Raw genomic sequence first — 22,281 nt, forward strand, 5'->3', positions numbered from 1 at the left:
AAGCCCACTTAGTGGCAGAAGAGAGCCTGGCATTAACTGTGTGGTGCTACAAACTACTGACGAGTCTTCCTGATGTCTGTTTAAAAGTGGAAGAGATTAAGCACATATGAAATATTTTAAAATAACAAATATTATATATGATGTATTTCAAAATCAAAAACAACCAGAAAAAAAGCCAAATCAAGAGTTTTGCAACTTTTTTCAGAACAGATTGAGTCATGTTGAAATCCACTGCTTATGAATACTTTCAGCACAGATCAGTTCTGGGCTCCAGGGAAACAGTGGAGCAGGGTCAAGGTTTAATTCTGTCTTTGGAAAATTAAAATGATGAAGGCTATTTGCCAGACTGACGCTGTTTACTAGACTTCCACGTGATCAAAACGTGCTCAGGAGACAGCTCTACTGATGACGCCTGTCTTAGCTACTGCTTATGTCCATCTAGCACTGTGTAACGAGGCAGATCTCATCTGCTGCTCTTGAAAAGATTTTGCAGCATCAACAATTTGAAGTTAGACCATTTGAAATTAGATGCACAAGAATGCAGTGCAAAAATAAATTAATTTTTAAGATACAAGTCAGAGAAAGCAAAGCTTTGTGCAGGCTGTTCCTAAGGCCACTTAAGCAAAGGGTATATTTGGACAGAAGGAGGTCATCACAGTGAGATACAGACAGTTCCTTGTATGATTAAAAACTCCTCCCTGAAGTGCTGAAATGTCCTACAGGCAGCACATGTACTACCCCACTGACCGAAGCGGAAACTCCATGTACTCAAGCAAAGATTGAACTCAGCCACCAAATTTACTCTAGTTAAATCCCCCCCCCCAACCAAAACTAAAACAGCTCATCAAGCAAGGCTTGTAATGATTTAAAACCTTTAGCATGGAGTACCATGAGTGGGTAAGGTTACAGCAAGAGCCCTACAGAACTTCTTATCTATGCTGAGTTCATTGTATTACTTGTGGCAGACTTATCAGGTTGGTACACTATTCCCAGCGGAAAAAGTCACTGAGCTGCTGAACCTGGCACCATGGCAGGGCACAAGTGAAGTCTCTGCTAGACCCACCATTGACATTTCTAGACTAGTGAACTAGACATTTCTATCTCTCATGAGAAACTGCATAGAGAGAAGAAAGGAGCAGGATTTAGTTCTCAGCCTGGTAACTGAAAATGGAGACATATAATTTTATTTGAAGGTAGAGTAGGAGGTGAGAATCTCATTTAAAGATGTGCCTTGGTGCATAACTGTCAGGCGCAAGACTGCTTTATCCAAATCACCCTATAAATCCTGGTGCCATAGTAATGGATAAACCCTCTCTTACATTCCTTCTGGGTTCAAGTCTGAGGCTCTGTGCAGCACACTCCAGCTGCACTCTTAGGTCCTGTGTCTCACCCAGTGTATGTATATATGCACATGCAGATGAAAATAACCTCTGGAGGATCAGGGTTGCAAGGACAGAACGGGACTTCACATAGCACTGAATTAGGGCTATGGATCATCTTTCAAAGTGGAGGTGGCCAAAGTATCTTCAGAATTTGAGCCTGACAACAGACACAGACACACCAGCACTGAAAAACCTGGACAAAAGGCTGGTCTAAACCTGAGATTTTGCTACTGGAGTTTCTGAGGAGTCTAATGATTGGTCTAGAAACCTAAATACTACCCGCCAGCATCTAGGGAACAAAGGGATCTCCCCATTTGATCATTTCAGCTTCCAGATACTATCTCTGAGCCCTGGATAATGATCATGCCTTGTACTCTCTACTCCTAGCTTACTTTCCTTCATGTGCCTGTTCAACCTGTCTCGTTTCCAGTTCCTCACCACCCTGCCTACTTCTCACATGAGACCTTGACTTGGTATACAAATGCTTTGTTCCCATCAGACCATAATTCCCATCAGTCCTTGAAGCTGGACTTCAGGATCCTTGGCCTTGCCCCTAACCCTGCTTGCCTCTTGCCCTTTGGGTTGGGGATCCACAGAGGCGGAGTCTTGTCTCCTGGAGGTGGCTCACCCTGAATTGCTGTCAGTGCCTTGTTCCTGGTCCTAATTGCTGGGCCCGCCTGCTCATATCCTGATTGAGATCCTCACACACCATGCCTTCTCTTCATCTGCTTGCTATTTCTTTTCCCTAGTACCGCCTGAGTTTTATAAGAGGGCTCGCATCCGTTTCCTGCTCACCTCCAACTACCAGCTAGCCATGGGGCACTGTCCTCCCTTCCAGCCTGCTCAGCTCCTCTCTCCCTGCAGCTGCCTGCTGGAGCAGCTCTGAACCCTTGGGGTGGGAGGAAGCAGAGGAACAGCAGGTCATGCTCGTGGCAGGGAAGAGCAACCACATACTTCCCTGCTATATCATCTTTTGGAGCTACACCACGCCTCAAAATCCAGCAGGTTTCCACATGATATCCATCTAACACAAACTGTTCCCCGAAGGTGTAATTTGTGCTCAGGACGGCACAGGAGATGACTGGAGAAATAAAACAGCAACTATAAATTGGTCTGAAAACAGCTGCTGGAAGCAAGTAGAGAGGAGGCAAAGATGAGCATCACTCTAGTGACTGCAAGAAGGTGCCATGTAGTGGTAGCTGGATTTCTCAGCTTCTCACCCCATAATATAAATCACATCATTGATTTCTTACATGATTATGGAAATGGGGCTAGAAACTTCTTAAAATTAAGAGGTAATTGTACCTCATGCCTTTGGGAAAGGGCTGCTGATTTTAAGCAATACAGCAGCACATTGTGTGTTTTCACTATGCCCCCCCCCATGCCATCACTTTGTGACAGGCAATAGCTCCCTCCATAAATAGGGTTTAGAATGCAGGAAAGTTGAATAGGAGAGCAGTATTTCAAAGAGCACAAATGGACTTCACAGCAGGCACTGGTGGGCACTCTGGGCAAATGCCCAGCATGGTGCTAAACCAATCCAAGAGAAATATATGTGGTGAAAAAATATTCCTCTTTGTACAACCTGCAGTGAGCAGGGCTTGGCCAACACCAAGAGACCTGCTCCTCTGTGGCCGCTTGCACTTGTGTAGAGTGGGTGTGAAGTGTGGACAGATGGTCAGTTGTAATAGTAGTATTTGACACCCTCCAGCTTTGTGTAGATGTAAACGCCTTCACCAGACATGAAGCTCTGTGATGGTGCCCACAGCAGGGAGTGGGTGTTTAGAGTTCAATTGTGCTATCGCCTATACCTGTTTTACGCTCACACAGCTCAGGGGAGTTACTCCCAGATCACCAGCATGGGAGTGTGGGGGCAGGATCTGAGTCATCCAGCCCGCACAGATCATTCCGGTGTATCTGCTGGGCTCAGTGAAGGACACAGGACTCTTTTGGATAATGGAAAGCTTACAGCATGGTGTTACAGCAGGTATGAATGAGGGAGAATAAGAGCTGTGCTGTAGGCACAATGTGAGGTATATGTAGCGGTTATATGGATGCAAGTGAGAGGAAAATGGGAAACTTTAGGCCAGGAGATTGTCATACATGCCCTGACTCCAAGCAGGGTATAAAGGCTGATTGTTGCCCATAGGTATGTTACAGCAGTCTTATACAGGATCTTCCAAACAGTACTGGGGATTAACGATTTATGCTTTCAACCCACTTACCACACTGGGAAGTTTTATATGCATTTGGTGCAAGCAAAAACAACACTGCAAAATCTAGGAAAAAGGGAAAGTGACTGTCTCCTGATGTTTCTTTATATCAACTTTGCTTGCAATTCTCTGTGCAGATGATTATCTACTACAATCACAGCTGTGGTTTTATTTTATCCCCCACTAGACTCTAGGTTTATTCAGTGGACAACTTGATTTTGATCCAATGTGAAATAGGAAGACAATGCTTTCTGTAGGATTTCTGCTTTACACAGAAGCTGAAAGGTATGTGCATCTTTGAGTAATCCAGTAAAATGACGTAAGTTCCCTTCATCCTAGAACCAGAACCCAACTGGGTATGGGGGAAAGAACAGGGAGAGTTGCCTCATAATGAACAGGAGTTAAAGAAGGGGAGTCATTTGCATATACAAAGCTGTACCAAATGCAAGCAATCAACCCTATTTCTGTCATGAATCAGGAAATTAGTTTCCTGGCTATTTGATTCTGCTGGGTTTCCCATACACATTACACGGCTACTTCCTAGAACTCTGTAAATAGCTTTCTAGACTTTGTGGCTTTCCTACTAGTTCTTGCTTCATGCATGCAATTATTTTTCTTCTGTGCTTTCTGATGTATTATTTGAATGCCTGGCATTTTAGGAATTATGTATGAGAGCCTAGAGGACACTGCGTTGAATGATGGAGTGAGGAGGGGGCAGAAGGAGGGTGTAAAACAGAGCAAGACCCAAGAGAGCTTTTGAGACATTACTGACAAACAGGATATTGAGAAGGTTTTATGAATTGCATTAAAATGCAATAGGAGGAGGAAGGGGAACAGCACATTAATTTGAACAGAGAGGAGGAAGAAGTGAGGCACCTATGGAGTGCCTGGTCTTCCTGGGAACTGAGGCAGTGACTGCAGGAGGCCTGAGGAGCAACCTTTTCCTTTCCCCTCTCCTCAGGGCTGGCAGCGGTGCTATCTGAGACTCTGCCCTCTGGGCCGTTGGCTATTAATAACCGCAGGATGCCTGTGCGAGCAGCCTTCAGGAGTCAAATTCACAGCACTTCGCATCAGCACTTTGTGCTGGGCAGAGCTTGCCTGTGCCCAGGCACCCTGGGTGAGCAGGGTTGCTGGACAAGCCTCCCCAGAAGCACCCAGCGACGGGCTGGGAGGAAGCAGCCCACTGCCGAGCTCTGGGGCAGGCACGTGAGCTGGTCTGAGCCTGGCACTGCAAGCCTGAGGTGAGTTGACCGGGCAGCAAAATAGTTTAGAGCAGGTGCTGGAGAGGGTAAAGACTGGTTTGGTTTGCAGGAGGAAACGCAACAAGGAAGTGATTGCTGCAAAGACCAATGCAGAAAAAGACAGAGGAATTGACCCAAGGGATAGAGCGCAGGGGAGAAAAGGATAATTGTAGCCCTGGCTTTGTGTACGGGATAGTGGGGAGCACGGGGACTGAGGCTCCAGCAGCGTCCCCATGGTGGGGTGGCTGAAAAAGCAGTAGTCCCAGTGTAGCTCTGGACCCTGTCCATAGTGAAGGACTGCTGCCCCTTTCCTTTCGCTAGACTAATTCCATGCAGCAGGTTTTCTACTCCCCAGTCCTGCTGGATTAGTAAAGGAAGACAGCAGAATGGGATGGACTTGCCCTCACTGCTCCTTGGGAATGGGTGTACTAGAAGAGCACGGTTCCCCACCAGGGCCAGCCCTTTCTGTCTTACCCCAGGGAGTCCACGTTTGGGGCATACAGATGATTTCCCTCTGTTTTGATAGTCTTATGACCCATCAGATGGGCCATAACGTCCCATCCCTGCTGCCCCCTGGCAGCATTGCCCCTTTCCTGTCAAGCAGGGCCCGCTCCTTTTATATAGCCAAGCAGATGTCCGTCTGCTCGAGGAGAATGTGCAGCGCATGCTTTATGGCTGCACCTGCTCACGCTTGCTTTGGGAATACACCAGGATGGACTCTTTTATGATGTGAAGTACATAGGCAGCATCTCAGTAGAAAGAAAAGCTTGGAAATCTGAAAGAAAAACTAATCCAAGAGAGTATCTGCCAATGTGATTGGAACAGGTTTGTTGTGGCTGGGCTTCTTTTAGCAGTTATCACCTCATCACATGAAAATCATGTTGCAAAAGGAGCAATGGTGGAATGAAACTGCAAAATACATAGGAGATAAAAATGTCTTGATCACAACAAGGGCAGTGTACAAACTCCTAAAGCCAGCTGTTTGCTTGCTAGTTTTAAATATAACTCATAGTTCAATGTCTGAAATTTTAAGCAACTAAAGTGCAAAGAAGCACAAGGACAGAGATGGTTAGTTATTGTCTGCTATTGCGGAAGCCAATGGGCCTTTGCTCATTTTTCTTTGCATTGTATCATATTAGGTGAGGATTTGCCCCTCTATATGCTGTTGTTTGGGCATGGACAGTGCTGAAGTGAAGGCAAGACATTTGCCCTACTTACATTATGTGTGATAACCCCCAAGAAGGACTCTGAGAAGCTGCCTGAAGTGGAATTGCTGAGATTTCTCCTAATTTTCCCTGACTTTGCAGTACAGACTTCTCATCCTATCTGGAGACAGAAATGGGGAACACTGTACCAGAAGAAATCTCCCTCTTCCCCTCCTCCCCCCTCCAGAATGATATGCGATAAGATCAATACATAAGATATAGCTGCAAGTGACTTTAAACAACTTGGGCAAACAATTTTTCCTTTAACAAGTTTGCCTGTGCCTTCTTCCTCCAGCCCTTTGTAACAAAACAGTAGCAGTCATAAAAGGCAGAATTACTTAGGGTTTTGATTGGTTTCTTTTTTTTTTTCAGAACTTGCAGTCTAGTGGTTTTCTGAATACCTATTCTAATTCTATTCTAAGAGGAGTATCTAAATATCCAAACCAAACTTGCACATTATTCAAAATGCTCCTAAATAACTCATGGACAGACCCAAAATCTTTATACAAAAATACATATTACCACCTAATGATAACTGCATGGTATTATAATATGCTATGATAGAGCAAATTTTCAAACTGACGTTCTGTTACTGCAGCACAAGATGGTAACAGACTACCACTGTGGCATATGTGAGTGCTGGGAGACTGCCATGTTGTAATTAAAATGCCTATTTTGGATGACAATGCTATATGGCACCTTGGCAATGCTTCTGCTGTGATCTGCTGCCATATTTTGTGTCATAATGCTAAGTCTCCAGAGAACACCACAATGGCCTGCTGATGGTATTCTGTATGGGATGATACCATTTACGAGCTCCTTCATGTGTAAGGGGTGGAAAAGAACCTGTGTGTGAAATGAAGGCTGTGTATCTCTTAACTGTAGATGGCAAATAAAAGAGAGGCAAGAAATACCTTTCCACTGTTTCATTATCCATTTCCTTGTGTGTTTAGAGTAAAGCAGAGAACCCTTTGTGGGAATGCCCCTTGCAGGGACTCCTGCTCCTGTTAAAAGGAAAAAGTCCACTAAACTCATTGGGAAGCTGACACACGAAGGTAAGATATGCAAAACTGCACACGTGAGAATTGTTTGGATTTCAACCTGAATTTCAGCCTTTAAAATTTCACACCCTGTCTGACTGAACTCCCAGAGCAACACATGCAGTGAACATACCAGGAGGCAGAGTCACAAATATTACTAAAGCTCAACCTTCAACCACATCACATTTTCTAATTTACTGTTCAAAAGCATTGCACGCACACTCAGGTCAAATGTTGACCTAGATTACACTTTGTAAATCCATATTGTCCTGCAGCATTAATTTGGATGCACACCAGTGTGAATGGAAAGTGAACATGTTCTTTTACGGGTATGAATATTGCAGTGCCTCGTTATATTCTGTTTTGTTCTTTCTCTTACCACCTTTGTCTCTAATTTGTTTTTCCTCTATGTGAGAGAATTTCTTTGATTCCAGCACTCATTAGTTGAAAAAGTCAAAGTCTCTTAGAGGCGGTAATACAGCAGGAAGAATATACCTTGGGACACTTTTCTTTCTACAGAATACCTGTGTATTAGGTAGGGTGACTTTTAATTAACTGTGATATCCTTATCTTCTCTTTACTTTTGACAGCATGGGGAAGGTTTTTAGAGGTTTTGAAAAGTAATAATTCAGTGCTGTCCCTTTCTTCAGCCCCCAAAAAGGGCTGTAGAAACTTCTTTGCTAGGTACAGGTACATATTTTTCTTTTTGTCCCTAATCCTTTCTTCAAGTAAACAAGTAAGTAAAAAACCAATTTTCAGTTAAAGGGCATTTCCTCCTGTGCTATGAAATAGTGCTATATAAAACTGGCTTGCTAAAAAAAAATAATTTCTTCAGAGAATGTCTAATAAAATGAATGGGCTTATACCAATTTTATACCAGTTTAAGGATGGAGATTCTTTCTTTCTTGTAAATGAGATGTTGAGGTGGATAAGTGGTCTTAACCTTGCTTAATATAGAAAAAAGAAAGCCTAGGAAAAGTTGCTTGTTTCTGAATGAAAAGCTTTAACTGCATTTTTGCAGGATTTTTACCCTGAAAATGATTGAATCCATTGCTTTGATGGAGAATTGGTGGTACCAAATTAAATGGAAGAGGACTTACCAAGTAACCAGTGTATTAAGACTTGACGAGAATGTCAATTACTTTTCCCTTTAAAAATTCTCCTTAAAACCAACAGAAAAAAAAGACACAATAACATTGAATCTTGCCGTGGTTTCAGGATAATGTTTAAACCAAAGCATGCCAGAATTGTCTTTATTTATTATATGTCAGCCCAATCTGAAGAGCTGACTGCCACTCATCTAATTCCAGAGGAGGGGAGAAAAATGTAGGGCAATAACCAGGCAAGGCAGTCATGCATTTTGAGGCAGTACTAAGGAATCCTGCTGCTCTGACTGAGGTGCTTCAGATGTGGGACACACGCATCTAGCTCCACCCTTATGCCATTCTTCTCTCAAGGCAGATTTGCCTTGATTGCAATCCAGAGTAAATTCCACCCATATATATCCAAAGTGTCATCGATGTAAAAATTCGGTGCATAGGTTATTTCCTAAAAACTTAATTTAGAAGATAATTTGGCTGCTTTGAAGTCACTACTGATGCTGGGAAGCAATGGGCAAGAGACTTGGACCAGAGCACTTTCTAAAGCGTCCCATTTCATATGTTTTGTAGTCATGCCACAAGAGGTGTCCAAGCTGAACCTGGGGAAGAAGATCAGCATCCCCAGAGATGTGATGCTAGAAGAGCTTTCTCTCCTCACTAACAAAGGATCCAAGATGTTCAAATTACGTCAGCTGAGGGTGGAGAAGTTCATTTATGAGAATAACCCTGATGCCTTCATCGACAATTCTGTGGTAGGTCCAAAATTGAAACTAAAAAGCTGCTCCATACACCCAAGGGAAACAGAAATGGAGTGTGCCCAAGCTCTCCTCTGTCTGTATGTGCATGGGCCGGGGGGGATCTACTAGCAAAGAAGTGCAGAAAAAAAAAGTTATGTAAACACAAAGTTTTATTTTCTTTCAGCACCATTAGTTTCCTTTGGCAAATACTTGATATCACACATGCAGATGCATGAGAAAATTCAGTACTGAGTGACGATGGAGGACTGCATGTTTGGCAGGTGTTCAGAGCTGCGCAGGGCAGGACTAATTGATTTTGTATGCATTCCATTTCTTCTTTGCAAGATGGAAATGATCCATCCAGGTCTGACTTCTGCTCCAGTAGGTGAAATTCTATTTTTAGCCTAGGATACACTTTTATGCTTCCTCCTGGGTAGAGTCCTCTGCTCATTTCTGCAAGAAGTTCCATAAATGAAAATTCAGACAGAAACCTCTAACCTGACACTGCAATATCTTCAATTTATTTGCTAGAAGCTATGTTTGTTTTCTTCTAAAGTATTTTGCTATCAGATATGGTGTATAAATTCAGACATTCTTTTTTTTCCCTTTCCCATGAGTTAGTACTGTTATTTAATCTTTGAACTTCTCTCTACAGTCAGTTGCCTAGTGTAAAGTCTTCTGAAGATACTTAAACTTTTACAAATGAAACTCTCCTTTCACATGATTGTCAGCAGTTCAGTAAAACAAATAGAAAATATTTCAGGTTCCTATGCATTTTGATGTAGCATCTCCTCTTCTGACGTTCTTTAAAATTTATTTGGTGGCATTTTATCCCTTTATGGCATCTATTTTCCAGTCTAAGGGAACCCAAGCAAAATAATAAAAGTCAAGCTTAATAAAATGTTCTGCCAAACAAAACCACACTATTTTTTAGCCCTCTGATGTTTTCAAAAGCAGCAATAAGTAAATCTTTGTACTTCTCTTCTAAAAATGACAATTTGAGAAGCAGGATGTGGAAAGATGCCTGAAAAAAAAAAAGTCATTAAAATTGCAACAGTAGGTCAGATTACAGATCAGGGATGACAGACCAGAGATACAACAAGCATATCCAGTGTTGTTAGACTTCAGGCAGTTTCTTCATCTCTTTGTGCTTTAGGTAGTTCATCTCTACAGTGAGCTATCTCCTAGAAAGGACATGAGAATGAACGGTGTGTGGAACTTTGGACTCTTCAGATGAAAATCCTAGAGAAATGCAAGCTGTTTTTACAAATACTCAGCAATCTCAGAGCTCCTAAAACATATGAGGGACAAGTTCATATGTCAGAATCTGCTGCAGTGAGGAGGAGTGAGAAAATAATAAGGTGAGGGAATAAAAAGGCTGAAGTCCAAACTTTCCTAAATTTGAGGGTGTCACTTAAGGGTGCCCAGTCAGAGAAATATAAAGCGAAAGAGTTGTGACAAACTGACTCAAAACTGGACTTGTATGAACAGAGTCCCTCCAAGACTGACATTATAAAGGCTGATGACAATCGCTTCTTTTTTGTTAGCTGTTTTTCCTACTTTTTTTTTTCATCTGCGCCTGACATTTGCTCCATACCCTTTCTGTAGTGAATGTCTCCCTCCATTCTGTAAGAACACCCCTACCCCCAAGCTCTTTGAGCAAGACTGTAAGATACTGTGCTGTGGTGAAATGTATTTGGGGGTTAGACAAGACCCTAACAAGCCTATGATTTTCTTCATGGCTTTGCTATAGGAGAATAATGGCATGGTCTCCAAACAGCAGTTGGTACTCTGCTTTAAAATCCTCCATGATTCACTTTCATGGCTATCTTTTCTCCACATTCATGGTACAGATAAGAAATCTCCACTGGTCAGTGCAGGAAGACTTCAGCCTGCCCTACAGCAGCTCGGGGCCAGCTTAGCAGGATCACAAACATAATCATTACCATTTGCTGCCTGCCCTGTGCGCTCTGTGCAAGGACTCTGCCATGCTGCATCCTCTGCCTCCATGGATGACTATTCTCATCACCACAGCCAGCACCTTTGCTGGCAGTCAGAGCAGTGAAAAAAAAACCTGAGTGATTGCAGCAACTGAGCCATCGTCTTGGAGAGCTGGTTGCTCTTGGGCAGGTAAAGGCAACAGATCGGTGGCCTCACTATTATCTTCCAAACCATCAGGACAATGCCTGACCTTAGCCCCAAATAACTTTCATCAAAAAGCCCTTTTGATTGCAATATTTGATTAGCTTTCTGTTCCTTTCCTTTCTTGCTCCTGGCTCTGCTTAAAGGCAGGTGCAGAAAAGAAGGCTTAAACAAAAGAGAACTGTGGGAGGAATATAATGGCAGAGTAAAAAATTCCTGCTTCTACTTCCAGTTACTTCCCCCTCCCAGTTAATTTTCATGTCATTTGCTCCGCATCCCAAAGAAGTTCTTGTGCATTTAAGGCTGTGGGACAGTGAAGGGATTTAAAGCTGGTCGTGTGTTTCCTGCTTTTATATCATAGATTTCGTAACTGTCTTAGAATATTCTCAGGACACACTTAGCAAAGTAGAGCAAGAAAGGTTTGGGATGGAGTACAGATTGTTTCTTTCCCCCAGAAAAAGTTTAACAGCAAGGTAATATAATATAAAAACACACAAAGAGAAAGGTTATTAAAAATAAACCCAAACCGTATAAGGGGTCCCAAAATAGCCTGTGCTGTAGCCATAAACCTTCCACACAAGGGAGAAGATCTCAGCAGTCATGTGTCATTGATCCTCCCTCCTGCTTCTCTCCTCCTCCTTCTCCTCCAGCCAAACAACCACACTGGACAATCAGATCACTCTCCTTACTTTTGGCAGAGAAAACATATGTGTGTGCATGAACGTCGGATAGCTCCATGCCAAAGTGTGAACCTGCCACTCTAACTATCACTGTTGCGGCTCCACCCATCCAGTTAAAGGCAAACGGTAGCTAAACCCACAGTGAAAAGGACTGACCATTCCTGACATGAGCAAAATTAAACGCACTACCTCCTGTATAGCTGTTTTCAATACTGTGACCCTCTTCTCTTGCAAATATACAGTACAAGGGGTTGTTTTTAGGGAGGGCCGAGTTTGACACTTTCAGCACGCTGATAACCTGCCAAACAGGGAAAGTTCATGTGATGTCCTCCTTGTTTGATGTGGTGCTGGAGAAGCTGGGGTCTGCTGAGCCCTGTCTAGTAAATAAGAAGGATTTCCTCCCCTCACCCTAGGTTGTGTCACACTATCGCAGGAACTGTGGTTCTCTCCATGTCTCAGAGAATATTATCAACCTCACTGTGGAGCTGCAAAATGCAATTTACTACTGACTAAAGACCATGATGAAATCCTGTCTTGCTATGTGATCTATTACTGTAGCATCTGACCAGCTATAGCATGAAGGAAATTACTACATTTATTTTTAATGGTGAAACTGAACCATGGGGTACATGGAGAGGGTTTCAGTCTTATCTCTGTGTCTCCTAAATCCCACTTCACTGTTCAGCAATTAATAGATCAGCAGTTCACAGACCTTTTCTCCACTTCATAAGGCTAAATTTGTTTGCCCTCAAACACATCAAGATCATGTGAAACTATGTTTCTTAGCCTTACAGTCCCACCCATTATTGCCCTACCTCCTCTCAAGGTCCCACCTCTGCTTTGGGAACCTCCGTGTAAGACCTTCCAGCTATCATCAAGTGAAAACTGAAAACAAAACCATAGTTACGCTTTTTGGGTGTTGCTGTTATGCTGTTTTTCTTCCAGTGAGGATCCTTAAAAATAGTCTTTCTGCTAGCAAAACCTGGGGCCTGATTTGGGTTACATGCACAAGACAGTTTATAGAAAGACTTGATTTGCCTCTTTTTTTTTTTCCCCCCTCTTTCTGCTTTACCTACCAGATCTTAAATTAAAACAATTAGGAAGATGGAATAACCAATATCTGAGTAGACAATTATCAATAGTAGTACATCAAAAAACCCCAGACACACAAACAAAAAAACCCACCTTGATACTTTCTCAGACTCACCCACAAGTTAAAATAAATGCAGTTTCCACATCCTGGCAATGCTTGTATGAAAACAAGCTGAACATGTGTTGCAAAGTAATTTCTTCTGGACTTCAGGTCAAGAGGTCTCTTCAGATAAGCTAAGACACCAACTGTGAAACAAAACATAAGAAGTGAAAAAGGGTTAAAGAATTGGCATACTGTTCTTCTGGATAATGGCAGAAGTTACCCTGTATTCCTTTTGCTACTGAACAAGAACTCAGAAGAGTAAGCAGAAGTGGCAGGAAGAAAATGGAAGTGGTTATGTTATAACGCCAAAAGTGGTGCTTCACAGCAGACAGAAGTACACAACCAACCTGCCTCAGAGATCTTACGTGTTAAATAGCCAGACGTGATACAGTGTGTGAAGGAAAGCATAAGGATGGAGGAACAGAGATGTTATGCAGCTACTTGGATTAATGTACAAGCGTGCACTGATGGCTCTGTTTGCCACTTAATGTACTTAGAAGAATGCCAGTCAAGATCACTGGAGGTAGGTAGGGTTAAAGGGAAAATGTCAGGAAAAGCATTATTTCTAGGAAGTCTGTTCTGTAGGGAATATTAAACCTCTTGAACAAATGTTACAGGATAACTGCAAGCTGAGATATGAGAGAGTCTCAGGTTATGACCTAAGTGGAGCGAGCCAGCTGAGGTGTAACTTTTCTAACAAAATGAGCCTTTCTGTGCTGGACTTGGATTGGTGCAGAAGGCCTGGAGGTCTGAACTATACCCAAAGCGATATAAGAGTGAACATGAAGTCTGATGCCTTCTTATTCAAGAAGTGACTGGTGTGGAAACAGCAGAATGGCAGAGAGGAAAAGCCTTTTATTTTCCACAGCAGTTTGTTGGAGCACTGTGAGAAAACTTTGGACCGAAATTCTGAAACTCAATTTCCTTCATCCACAAAGAAAATGCAGCAAGGATGATATAAAATATACAAATAAGAGATAAATAATTTTGGGTAGTATGGGTATAAAAATTCCCATTATTTATATGGGTAAATTCAGGCATAGAGGTGAAAAATAATTTGCCTAAGATTAAACAGGAAGTCAGAAGTAGACTGGGAAATAGAAAGCAGGAGCTCAACGCACTGAACTGTGCCTCTTGGGGGAGCATGTTTAAAAAAAAATTAGCTTAAGATACTTTAACAGCTGAGGTTACTTTTTATTTTCATCCTTTTTTTTAAAGTGAATCATAGGTTTAAGACTATGCAACTCCAAATTAAGGACCGAGGCACACACTTTGATAAAAACAGCAGGCAGTCTATGAGACTCTCCAAGTGTCTGAATTTTAAATCTCCCATCCTACCATTAAGGAGCATTTGAGTGGCTGCCACTGAGAGGACGCAGTCACAGTAACTTCAGAAGTGTTAGTAAGCACATAGGCATCAAAACTTTGGGAAGCTCTTTATCAGCATGGTGGAAATAGAAACACATTTGGTGGCCTCAATCATTCTCTTCAGGGCACAGCAAGGAGCTGACGGGAAGCACACAGTGTCTCCTCCTGGGGACTGCCTGCAGTGACGTCAGGGCCTTGAGATACTAAGAGATCTCAGCTCCATTAGTTGGATCATCTTTCATTATCTATTTTTCATGAGACACATGCAGTAGCTCTAGAGAATTCCGAATTCATCCATCTAGGCACTCAGCCTGCAGGATCAGGCTCTTGCTAGGACTAAGGAATTCAAAGACATGAGCCCAATTTGTTTAGCCAACCCAGGGGACGACACATCACATGAACTTGCCACAATTGTTCTCTTGTTAGAGTGGATTTAGGGATGCCCAGGGACCGATAACATCCACTACCTCCAGCAATTCACAGACAGGGCAGACCTCACCCTGGAGTGTCTGTGTGGTCTGCTCCCAGAGCCAACAGGAGAAGGTTATCAGCCTTCTCAGTTGGCACTCCTGGGCTTCTCTCCTGTGATTTCCACCAACAGGGTCAATCAATCCTAACTGAGAGGTCAGTTTTGTAATGTGAAAAGGCATATATGTAAAAGCTCCACATCCTATTAGGAATGGCCCAAGACATGCATTCCCCTCAAGTGTAAGCCGTATTTCACTCCAAACACCCTGACCAGAGACATGCTGTAAGTACCGGAGACAAAGCTGCACCTACCCCGTTTTGAGTACATCGAGCTTGAGGCTGCCATTCCTGAGCTCCACTCTTCTTGGAATGAGCTCATTTGAATCCAACGAGGTTCAAGATTTCAAAAAGATGAATTTGCCTTTGCCTCCTGCTATAGAAAAAGAAGATTCTCCTATTAATTTGAGCTAAGACAATCTATTGTGGTGGCCAAAAACTAAAGAAAATTATATTTTTAGTCTAGCAGGTGAGTAGACTAGGATATTGCATGGAAAATGGGTCTTTCCTATCTGAATGGAAATACCTGCTGAACATAGAATGCTTTCCCAGTGGGTCCATGAAGAATCATGAACTAACCTGAAACCAACCAAACTAATTTCATTTGCAGCTAAATAAGATTTAGGTGTGGCTTTCCTGAGGCAGACCTTGTGTTTCAGAGAAACTTCACTCCTGCTTAGTGATAATACTGCAATTTAAAATAATACCAGATGACAATGAGGCCCCTTCCTGGTCATGTCAAATACCGCTGTGCACAAAATCAAACCAGCCCTTTTTACTGTAGCTCATATTAAGCTGGTGTTTTGTGACTTTTTTTTTGCAGGAGAGCTAATGTAAGTAACCAGAGGAAAAGAGAAATAAGCATTTAATTCTCAGGAAGGGCACACAGCGCGGGTGAAACTTGAAGGAAAACAGATGCAAATCCTGTTTTGAAATTACTGAGCAAATCAGTAGAAGCATTAATCTTGCCTATATATTAATGTTTTGAGAATAACCTCATTCTGACCCCTACCCTTCAAAAAACCCTTTTTTCAATTTGCCTTTTTACAGCCACATAGCTCCCACACATAACTGACCAGATTGCCCTGCTAGCTCCTGTGCACAGCTTAATGCTCACAATCCTCTCCCTTCTCAGTGCTTCCTGACATTCAGGGGAACATTATCTCCTCTGTTCCTAAAAACGGAATTCCCTACAGCTAGGAGAAGGACAGACAGTCCCTAAAGGCCCTGGGGGCACCAGCTCTGCCACTTCAGCCTGCAGCTGGCTGCCTGCCTGTGCTGCAGCCTGGTGACCTGCTGTGAAACCCTGGACACTGTTGCTGGAGACACAGGGAGCGGAGGGTTAGATAATTCTGCCTTGAGCCTTGTGGGGTTTTCATTTCTCATCTATTTTTAGCTGACCGAACAGCTGGCCTTGGAAGCCTGTTTACAGCCTGGAAAGCTTCTTTTTGCTAAACTGTACTAGGTGTAAGAGCTCTGAGAAAGCCTTAACCCTTTGAGAGCCAGCCCTGAGTTTGCCACTCTTGTCTCCCATTGATTGAGATTAATTTATACAAGCAGAATTGCAGCATGAGGAACCACAGATTCATTCAGCTTCAGCTGTATTTGTTACATCTTTGTGCATCTATAGCCAGTCCCCTAGTCCAACAGGAAAGACCGTGTGTGATATATAACACAGGTTAATTGTGTTATAGAGCTGTGTGGGCTGTAATACACAAGAGATACTGTTTTATATCTGATAGGAGTCAAGCTTTTGATCTCATTTATGACCAATACATAAAACATTTTTCCAAACATATTATATCAGTTTCTGTTCCACACAAGTGTTTATTAAAATTGCTGTGTGCAAAGACAGAACCTTGTGCTGGCACCACAGGGTCTATAAATCCTGCATGGACTGTTTACTCATTCACTATGTACTGCAAGGATTGTGCCTTCTAGCCTGGATGGGGGAGAGTGGATGGCCTGGACAATAAGAGCAACTTGATTTTACTGATGGATACAGCTTGCTTTCTTGCCTTGTTGCTAATTAGATTTGGTTCGTTCATGCACATACTGCTACAAACAAAATTCTTCCTTTTTGTAATTTTTCTTTTGTGCTCTCCAGGAAGTCTTTCATGTTTTCCCAGGCTGCTATTTCTTCAGTCTTTCTTAATGTGTAAATACCCCTCCCCATGCAGACCTTCAGATATATGGAAAACAGACATATGGGCTTTTATGTTGTCACAGGTACCCTGTTGTTCTGATGCCCTGTAACACTTAGCTCCCACACTGTAATTGAGCTGACTTTGCTGGGCTATCTTAACCTTGAAATGAAAACACTGCCTATTTCTTGTCCAGCTTGCTTTCCCACAGGTTAGCCAATGTATCTCTGCCTGGACCTTTACCTGCTCTGGCAAAAGCTGTTTTTCCTTTCCCTTCCTCCTTTATTTCATACGGATCACTATTGGGGACAATACACAGATCCCTCTCTTCTCACCCTGATCATATAAAATGACTATGAGGTGTCCGTTAAAAGGTGTGCTTCCATTACCCTTGCTGCTGTTCTACAACTGCTGCTATACTGAATACAGAGAATAACTCACATGAAGTTCTGCCACTGGTTTTGTAACTGAGACACAAAACTGGTTAGATCACAGGGACTCAGGAGTTCACATTCTGGAACCCAGCCCTACAAATGCAAATGGACCTGTAACAGGGATTCCTACTCTCTTTTCTCCTGCCCTAGGATCATTTCCAGAAGTTCATCCCACCAGGAGGGCATTACGGGGAAGATGCTCATGGCTATGCCCATGGGCGGATGGTAGGAGGAGTGACAGCTGGGCAGCATGGCTCCAGTAAGCAGCAGTATCCCACTGTGCCTGGAAGCAAAGGAGGCCCTAGGGACAGCGAAGGGGAGCATGCGACTGGAAGTGGTGGAGAAGGAGGGGATGGTACTGAGAAAGGCAAGTATCTCTCTGCAAGAACAAGAAATAGCTAAAGCTATCAGAGCTTCTGGCAACCTTACTGTTAGGGACAAGTAAATTAATTTGACCAAAATCTGAATTCTTCCAAACTAAGGTCCATTGCAAAGTCTAGAAAAGTTGAACTGCCTTTAGCTTGATAGTTTTGTTTGCATGCTTCTGTGTTGCTCAATCATAGGCAAGAAGCAGAAATATCTGCCTTGGCTGGACCAAAGAAGTGATGGGAAACTTAACTACTGAGCTCCTATGGTTGATATAGCAGTATGCCAGTGTGGCATACTCTTTTCTTTCAAGGGTTTCACACTGACCGCTACTGGAAATAGTAGTATTAGCTCTTTAGTTGAGCAGTCTGACCTGACACGTCAGTCTCGAGTATATCAGCCCTGATTTCAAACCAAAATTTTCACCTAAACAAACAGCACTTTTTGGATAATCTTCAGAAAGGAACAGCAGTATTTTGAAAGTTATCTGGTAATCACCACTGGTCTACTGAAGCAATTTCTTTACGAGTAAAAGTATTTTCATTGAATTTAGTCCTTGCTTAATTTTGTCCTCTGTTTGGTTTGGCCAGAAATCTCTAAAACCAAATCCCTTGCATGAAAATCAGCAGGTAAAATCATTATTTTAACAGTCCCTATGGGATTTTACAACAAAAAGGAAATTTGCTTGGGAACCAGGAACTGCTGTCATAAGTGACCCAATGAGTGACTTGTAAAATCCAAGGTTTTTCATTCACATTCTGGAAGAATGTACATTTTATATCAAAATCATTTTTTGCATTTCTGGGCATCCCTGTGAAAAAGAAATCTGTGTAGACTCTTGTCTTCTTACATGAGATTTTTCTCCATTGCTGTCCTATTTCTGTGTGCAGGGAGGAGGATTAACATTATCCCATAGCTTTTACTGCAGAGATGGATCCCAACTGCTTTTATTTTTCAACACAAGCAATCAATTTACTTCTAAACTACTTAGTTTAAGTACTTCACACAGAAAGAGCAGGGTAGTTGTTTTTATTTTTTTAATGAAAGTGAGATTCTTGTACATGTCTGCAATTCTCTGAAACCAGGAAAGCCCAGGATTTGGCAAGGTTTGAAGAAAATAAGTAAGACAAAGAAAGATGGTGTGATAAAGAAGACAGTTTCAGATAAGAGTAATAGTGTTCATTCTTTGCCACTTAATTCGTAAGGATTTATGTTTTCTACACAAACTATAGCACCATGAAAGCACCAGAATGTCTAACTCCATTAACCTATTATTCCCATCTGCCCTAATCAAGCTAAGCAGAAGTCATTGCTCAGGAGTTTTAAGGTTTCTGAAAGATAAGAATCTTAAAATTGTGCTACATATCAATACACAACCAATGCTCCTATTAGGAACGTGCTATTATACACAACTGGAAGAAAAAAAAAATAGGCACACAGAATGAAAACTCTTGTCTAAGCTCATTTGCTTAATGGAACAGCCATTTCTGGCAATCAAGTATCTGACTTAACAGCAAAGTGTAGCTCTGTCATTGACAGGATTTTATCTTCCAGAGAGATCCCATCATATTTTCAAACTGCTTTTAGACATCCTGAGGTGTTTGAGCCAGGCTTGTCTCTAACATCCTGGTTCAGGAGGGGGAAAATATGAATGTCTGTTTATGTAATCACAAAGAAAATGCCAACTTATAAAAATACTGAGACAAGGGAGATGGTAATTTTCGAACATTCAAGAATAGACTACTGAGGAAGATGTTAGTAAAGATGGTTGTGGGTTGTCAAGACCCTGAAATACAATGGCTAAAGGGTTTTGGTCAGTTAGAGCCAACTTCAAAGTTTGAGCCTAGTTTTGGAGTTTACAGTCGGGTCTTTGTTTGTTGCATATGATGATGATGATGATGAGGTTTATGTGGTGGTGTTATGTCTACTATGATGAGACAGGAAGGAGAGAAGTAAATTATGAAATTAGGTAGCATTTTGCCTTGTATAAAACTTTCCCCGAGGTAGTGAAAGAGATGATGGGGTAAGGACATTGGTTCTTGTGGTAAGAGGTTTCTATTTGAGCAACCAGGGAGAACAATGAAAAAATAGCTTTCAAATATATGCTCTAATGCAAATTCCTGGATGACTGGCTCTTAGACTGTGGTACAGCTGCTTTTGTGGATAAAGACAGAAGTGTCATATGACAGTCTTTTTTTAGAGAAATCTAACCACAAAATCTCAGACTTGATCTAGGAGTTACAGAATCTGGAAACAAAGCTGGTGTCTCAACTTCAATAGCAGAATACAGAAAAACAATGTATTTAGAGTAAATGTCATCTAACTAGAATGTTTTACCTTCCTCTGTTTACAGATGGAAAGTCAGGAGGCAAGAAAATCACTGTATTTAAAACTTACATCTCCCCCTGGGAACGAGCAATGGGTATCAGCCCTGAGGACAAAAGTCAGTTCACCATTGACTTGCTGTCATACAGTCCCAAAGCTGATTTCCCCCATTACAAGTCTTTTAACCGGTAAGTCGTCTTGGATATTCAATTCAGTTTATTTAGCATGAGAAAACACAATAACCCTGGCTGTAGCCCTCCTGTCTTGTACAATCTAATTAAGTTTAAGTTGCATGTCACGGAGCTTAGCACAGTCTCCTGTGGATGAAATTTTTGGAGGCCTACAAAGAAAAGATACATTAAGAGCTAGAGATTTTAATTCAGCTTATGGACAGAAAACCTATGCAGCAGGATAAGAGAACTTTAATCCTATTTCCCTTTCTTTCTCGCCACGTTTGACCAGGGAGATTTAGCTTGCCACTGTTTATTACTGCAGCCATTTAAAGTTCAAGAGTTCAGGAAAAATACTTATGCTCAGAAGCCATATACTTCACAGTGCTTCAGATAAGGATCAGGATCTTCCTGCTGCTTATGATAACTGAAAGTTTTACAAATATTTCTAGGGCAGCAATAATTTTCTGTTAACCTCTATATAATTTTGCCACCCACCTCCATAGCCTCAGGACATTAGTACCCAGGACAAACCCAAATCCCACTCATTTCTGCAGTAACGCAGCCTCTGCCTCCTACATGTACGGGGTACCAACAGGTGTGAAAGGTGTATAGTTTGATGGAGATTGATGCAACAGGGGTGAAGGAAGTGCACAGGAGCAGAGAGGGGGTTTTTTTTGTTTTTAAATCTTTTTTTAGTACATGGGCAATGGATATGTATATGTTCTTGGGAAATATTTGCTGGCCAGTCAACTTCAACAGTGGTAAAATTTACACTCTCAATAGCTTTAATTACTTATTTTCTGAATCCCATTGTTTACCTATGCTCTGTTCGCTAATGCTATGTATTCCCCTATGCCAGGACTGCCATGCCTTACGGGGGTTATGAGAAAGCAGCCAAACGGATGACCTTCAAAGTGCCTCAGTTTGATATTTGCCCTTTGCTTCCAGAATCTCTCATGATATATAATCAAAATTTCAGCAACAGACCCTCTTTCAACAGAACCCCAATACCTTGGATGCCTTCAGGAGACTCCTCCGAGTACCATACTGAGGTCAATGTGCCAAGGAGTGGTGAAACAGAAGAGCTGTAAATCCGCACCGCCATGGCCTTCCTTTTTCCTCAGCCCTTTCTATTTGCAAGTTGATAGTAAGGAGCTGAAAAGTGCAACTCTAGTTCTGTTAGCCCTTCCTTTCTTTTGCCCTTAGCCCAGAGAAGTTCCTAGCAGGTTCTAAACTTATCTTCACTGTGGTGTTAATCCATATCAGAAACAGTTTAAGGGAAAGGAGCTTTTTATTCAGCAGGGCATAAAAGGGCAAAACTAGGAAGTGTTTTTCTGTTTAGCAATGCTAAAAACTGCCTGTCTGCTCCATAATAAATCTGTTTTGTCATATATTAACAAGTAATAAAACACCAAGAGGAAAAAAAGCCTTTGTGTTTTCTCTTTAAAAAATGCTGCTGAATCAATTTGGGGATTAGCAATAACAAAAGTTTCAATCTCACAACTAGACTTGGAAGGAAGATCAGGGACTGGTGGGGATGAGGTCCACATCAAGATGGCTTGGATGAATACTGCAAAACTGATGGTAGAATGATGACTTTGAGAGGAAATGATACAGGTAATCATAACAGCATCAGAGATAAAAATAGCAAGTCAGCCTGTCAGTGTAACAGACAGATTAAAGAATTTCACTGTCACCTAAGATTCTCCAGTTCTCCAGAGTATAAAATAGGTGATAGCTTAAGCAGGTTTTTTTTCACACAGAGAGGCAATATGTCGGGAAGGAACAGAGGCACACCCAAGTGAGATGACTTGCCCATAGTTACAGAGCAAGAAAGAAAAAGCTTTAATTACAACACAAGTAATTTGACACCCGCCACAGTGCATTACTTATTCAAATACACAGCATCAAAGTCTATTCCATTTCTTGTAACAGTTTTATCAATGCCACACGTATTGGGAGAAAGGCAGGCACTGTGGAAAACCAATAAAGAACTTTATTCTTCTAGATG

The 22,281-nt window shown here is 42.0% G+C and overlaps 1 protein-coding gene across 1 annotated transcript; it reads left to right on the top strand.

Moving 5' to 3' along the window:
- Positions 1-7,020: 7,020 nt before the first annotated feature.
- Positions 7,021-21,361, top strand: MYOZ1 (myozenin 1). The gene is made up of 5 exons (XM_009811801.2): positions 7,021-7,096; positions 8,752-8,933; positions 17,557-17,773; positions 20,126-20,285; positions 21,130-21,361. Exons 1-5 carry the CDS (start codon positions 7,021-7,023, stop codon positions 21,359-21,361), a joined length of 867 nt encoding a protein of 288 aa, XP_009810103.1.
- The last annotated feature ends 920 nt before the right edge of the window (positions 21,362-22,281 follow it).

Source organism: Gavia stellata, chromosome 9 (assembly GCF_030936135.1).
Source record: "Gavia stellata isolate bGavSte3 chromosome 9, bGavSte3.hap2, whole genome shotgun sequence".
NCBI lineage: Eukaryota > Metazoa > Chordata > Aves > Gaviiformes > Gaviidae > Gavia > Gavia stellata.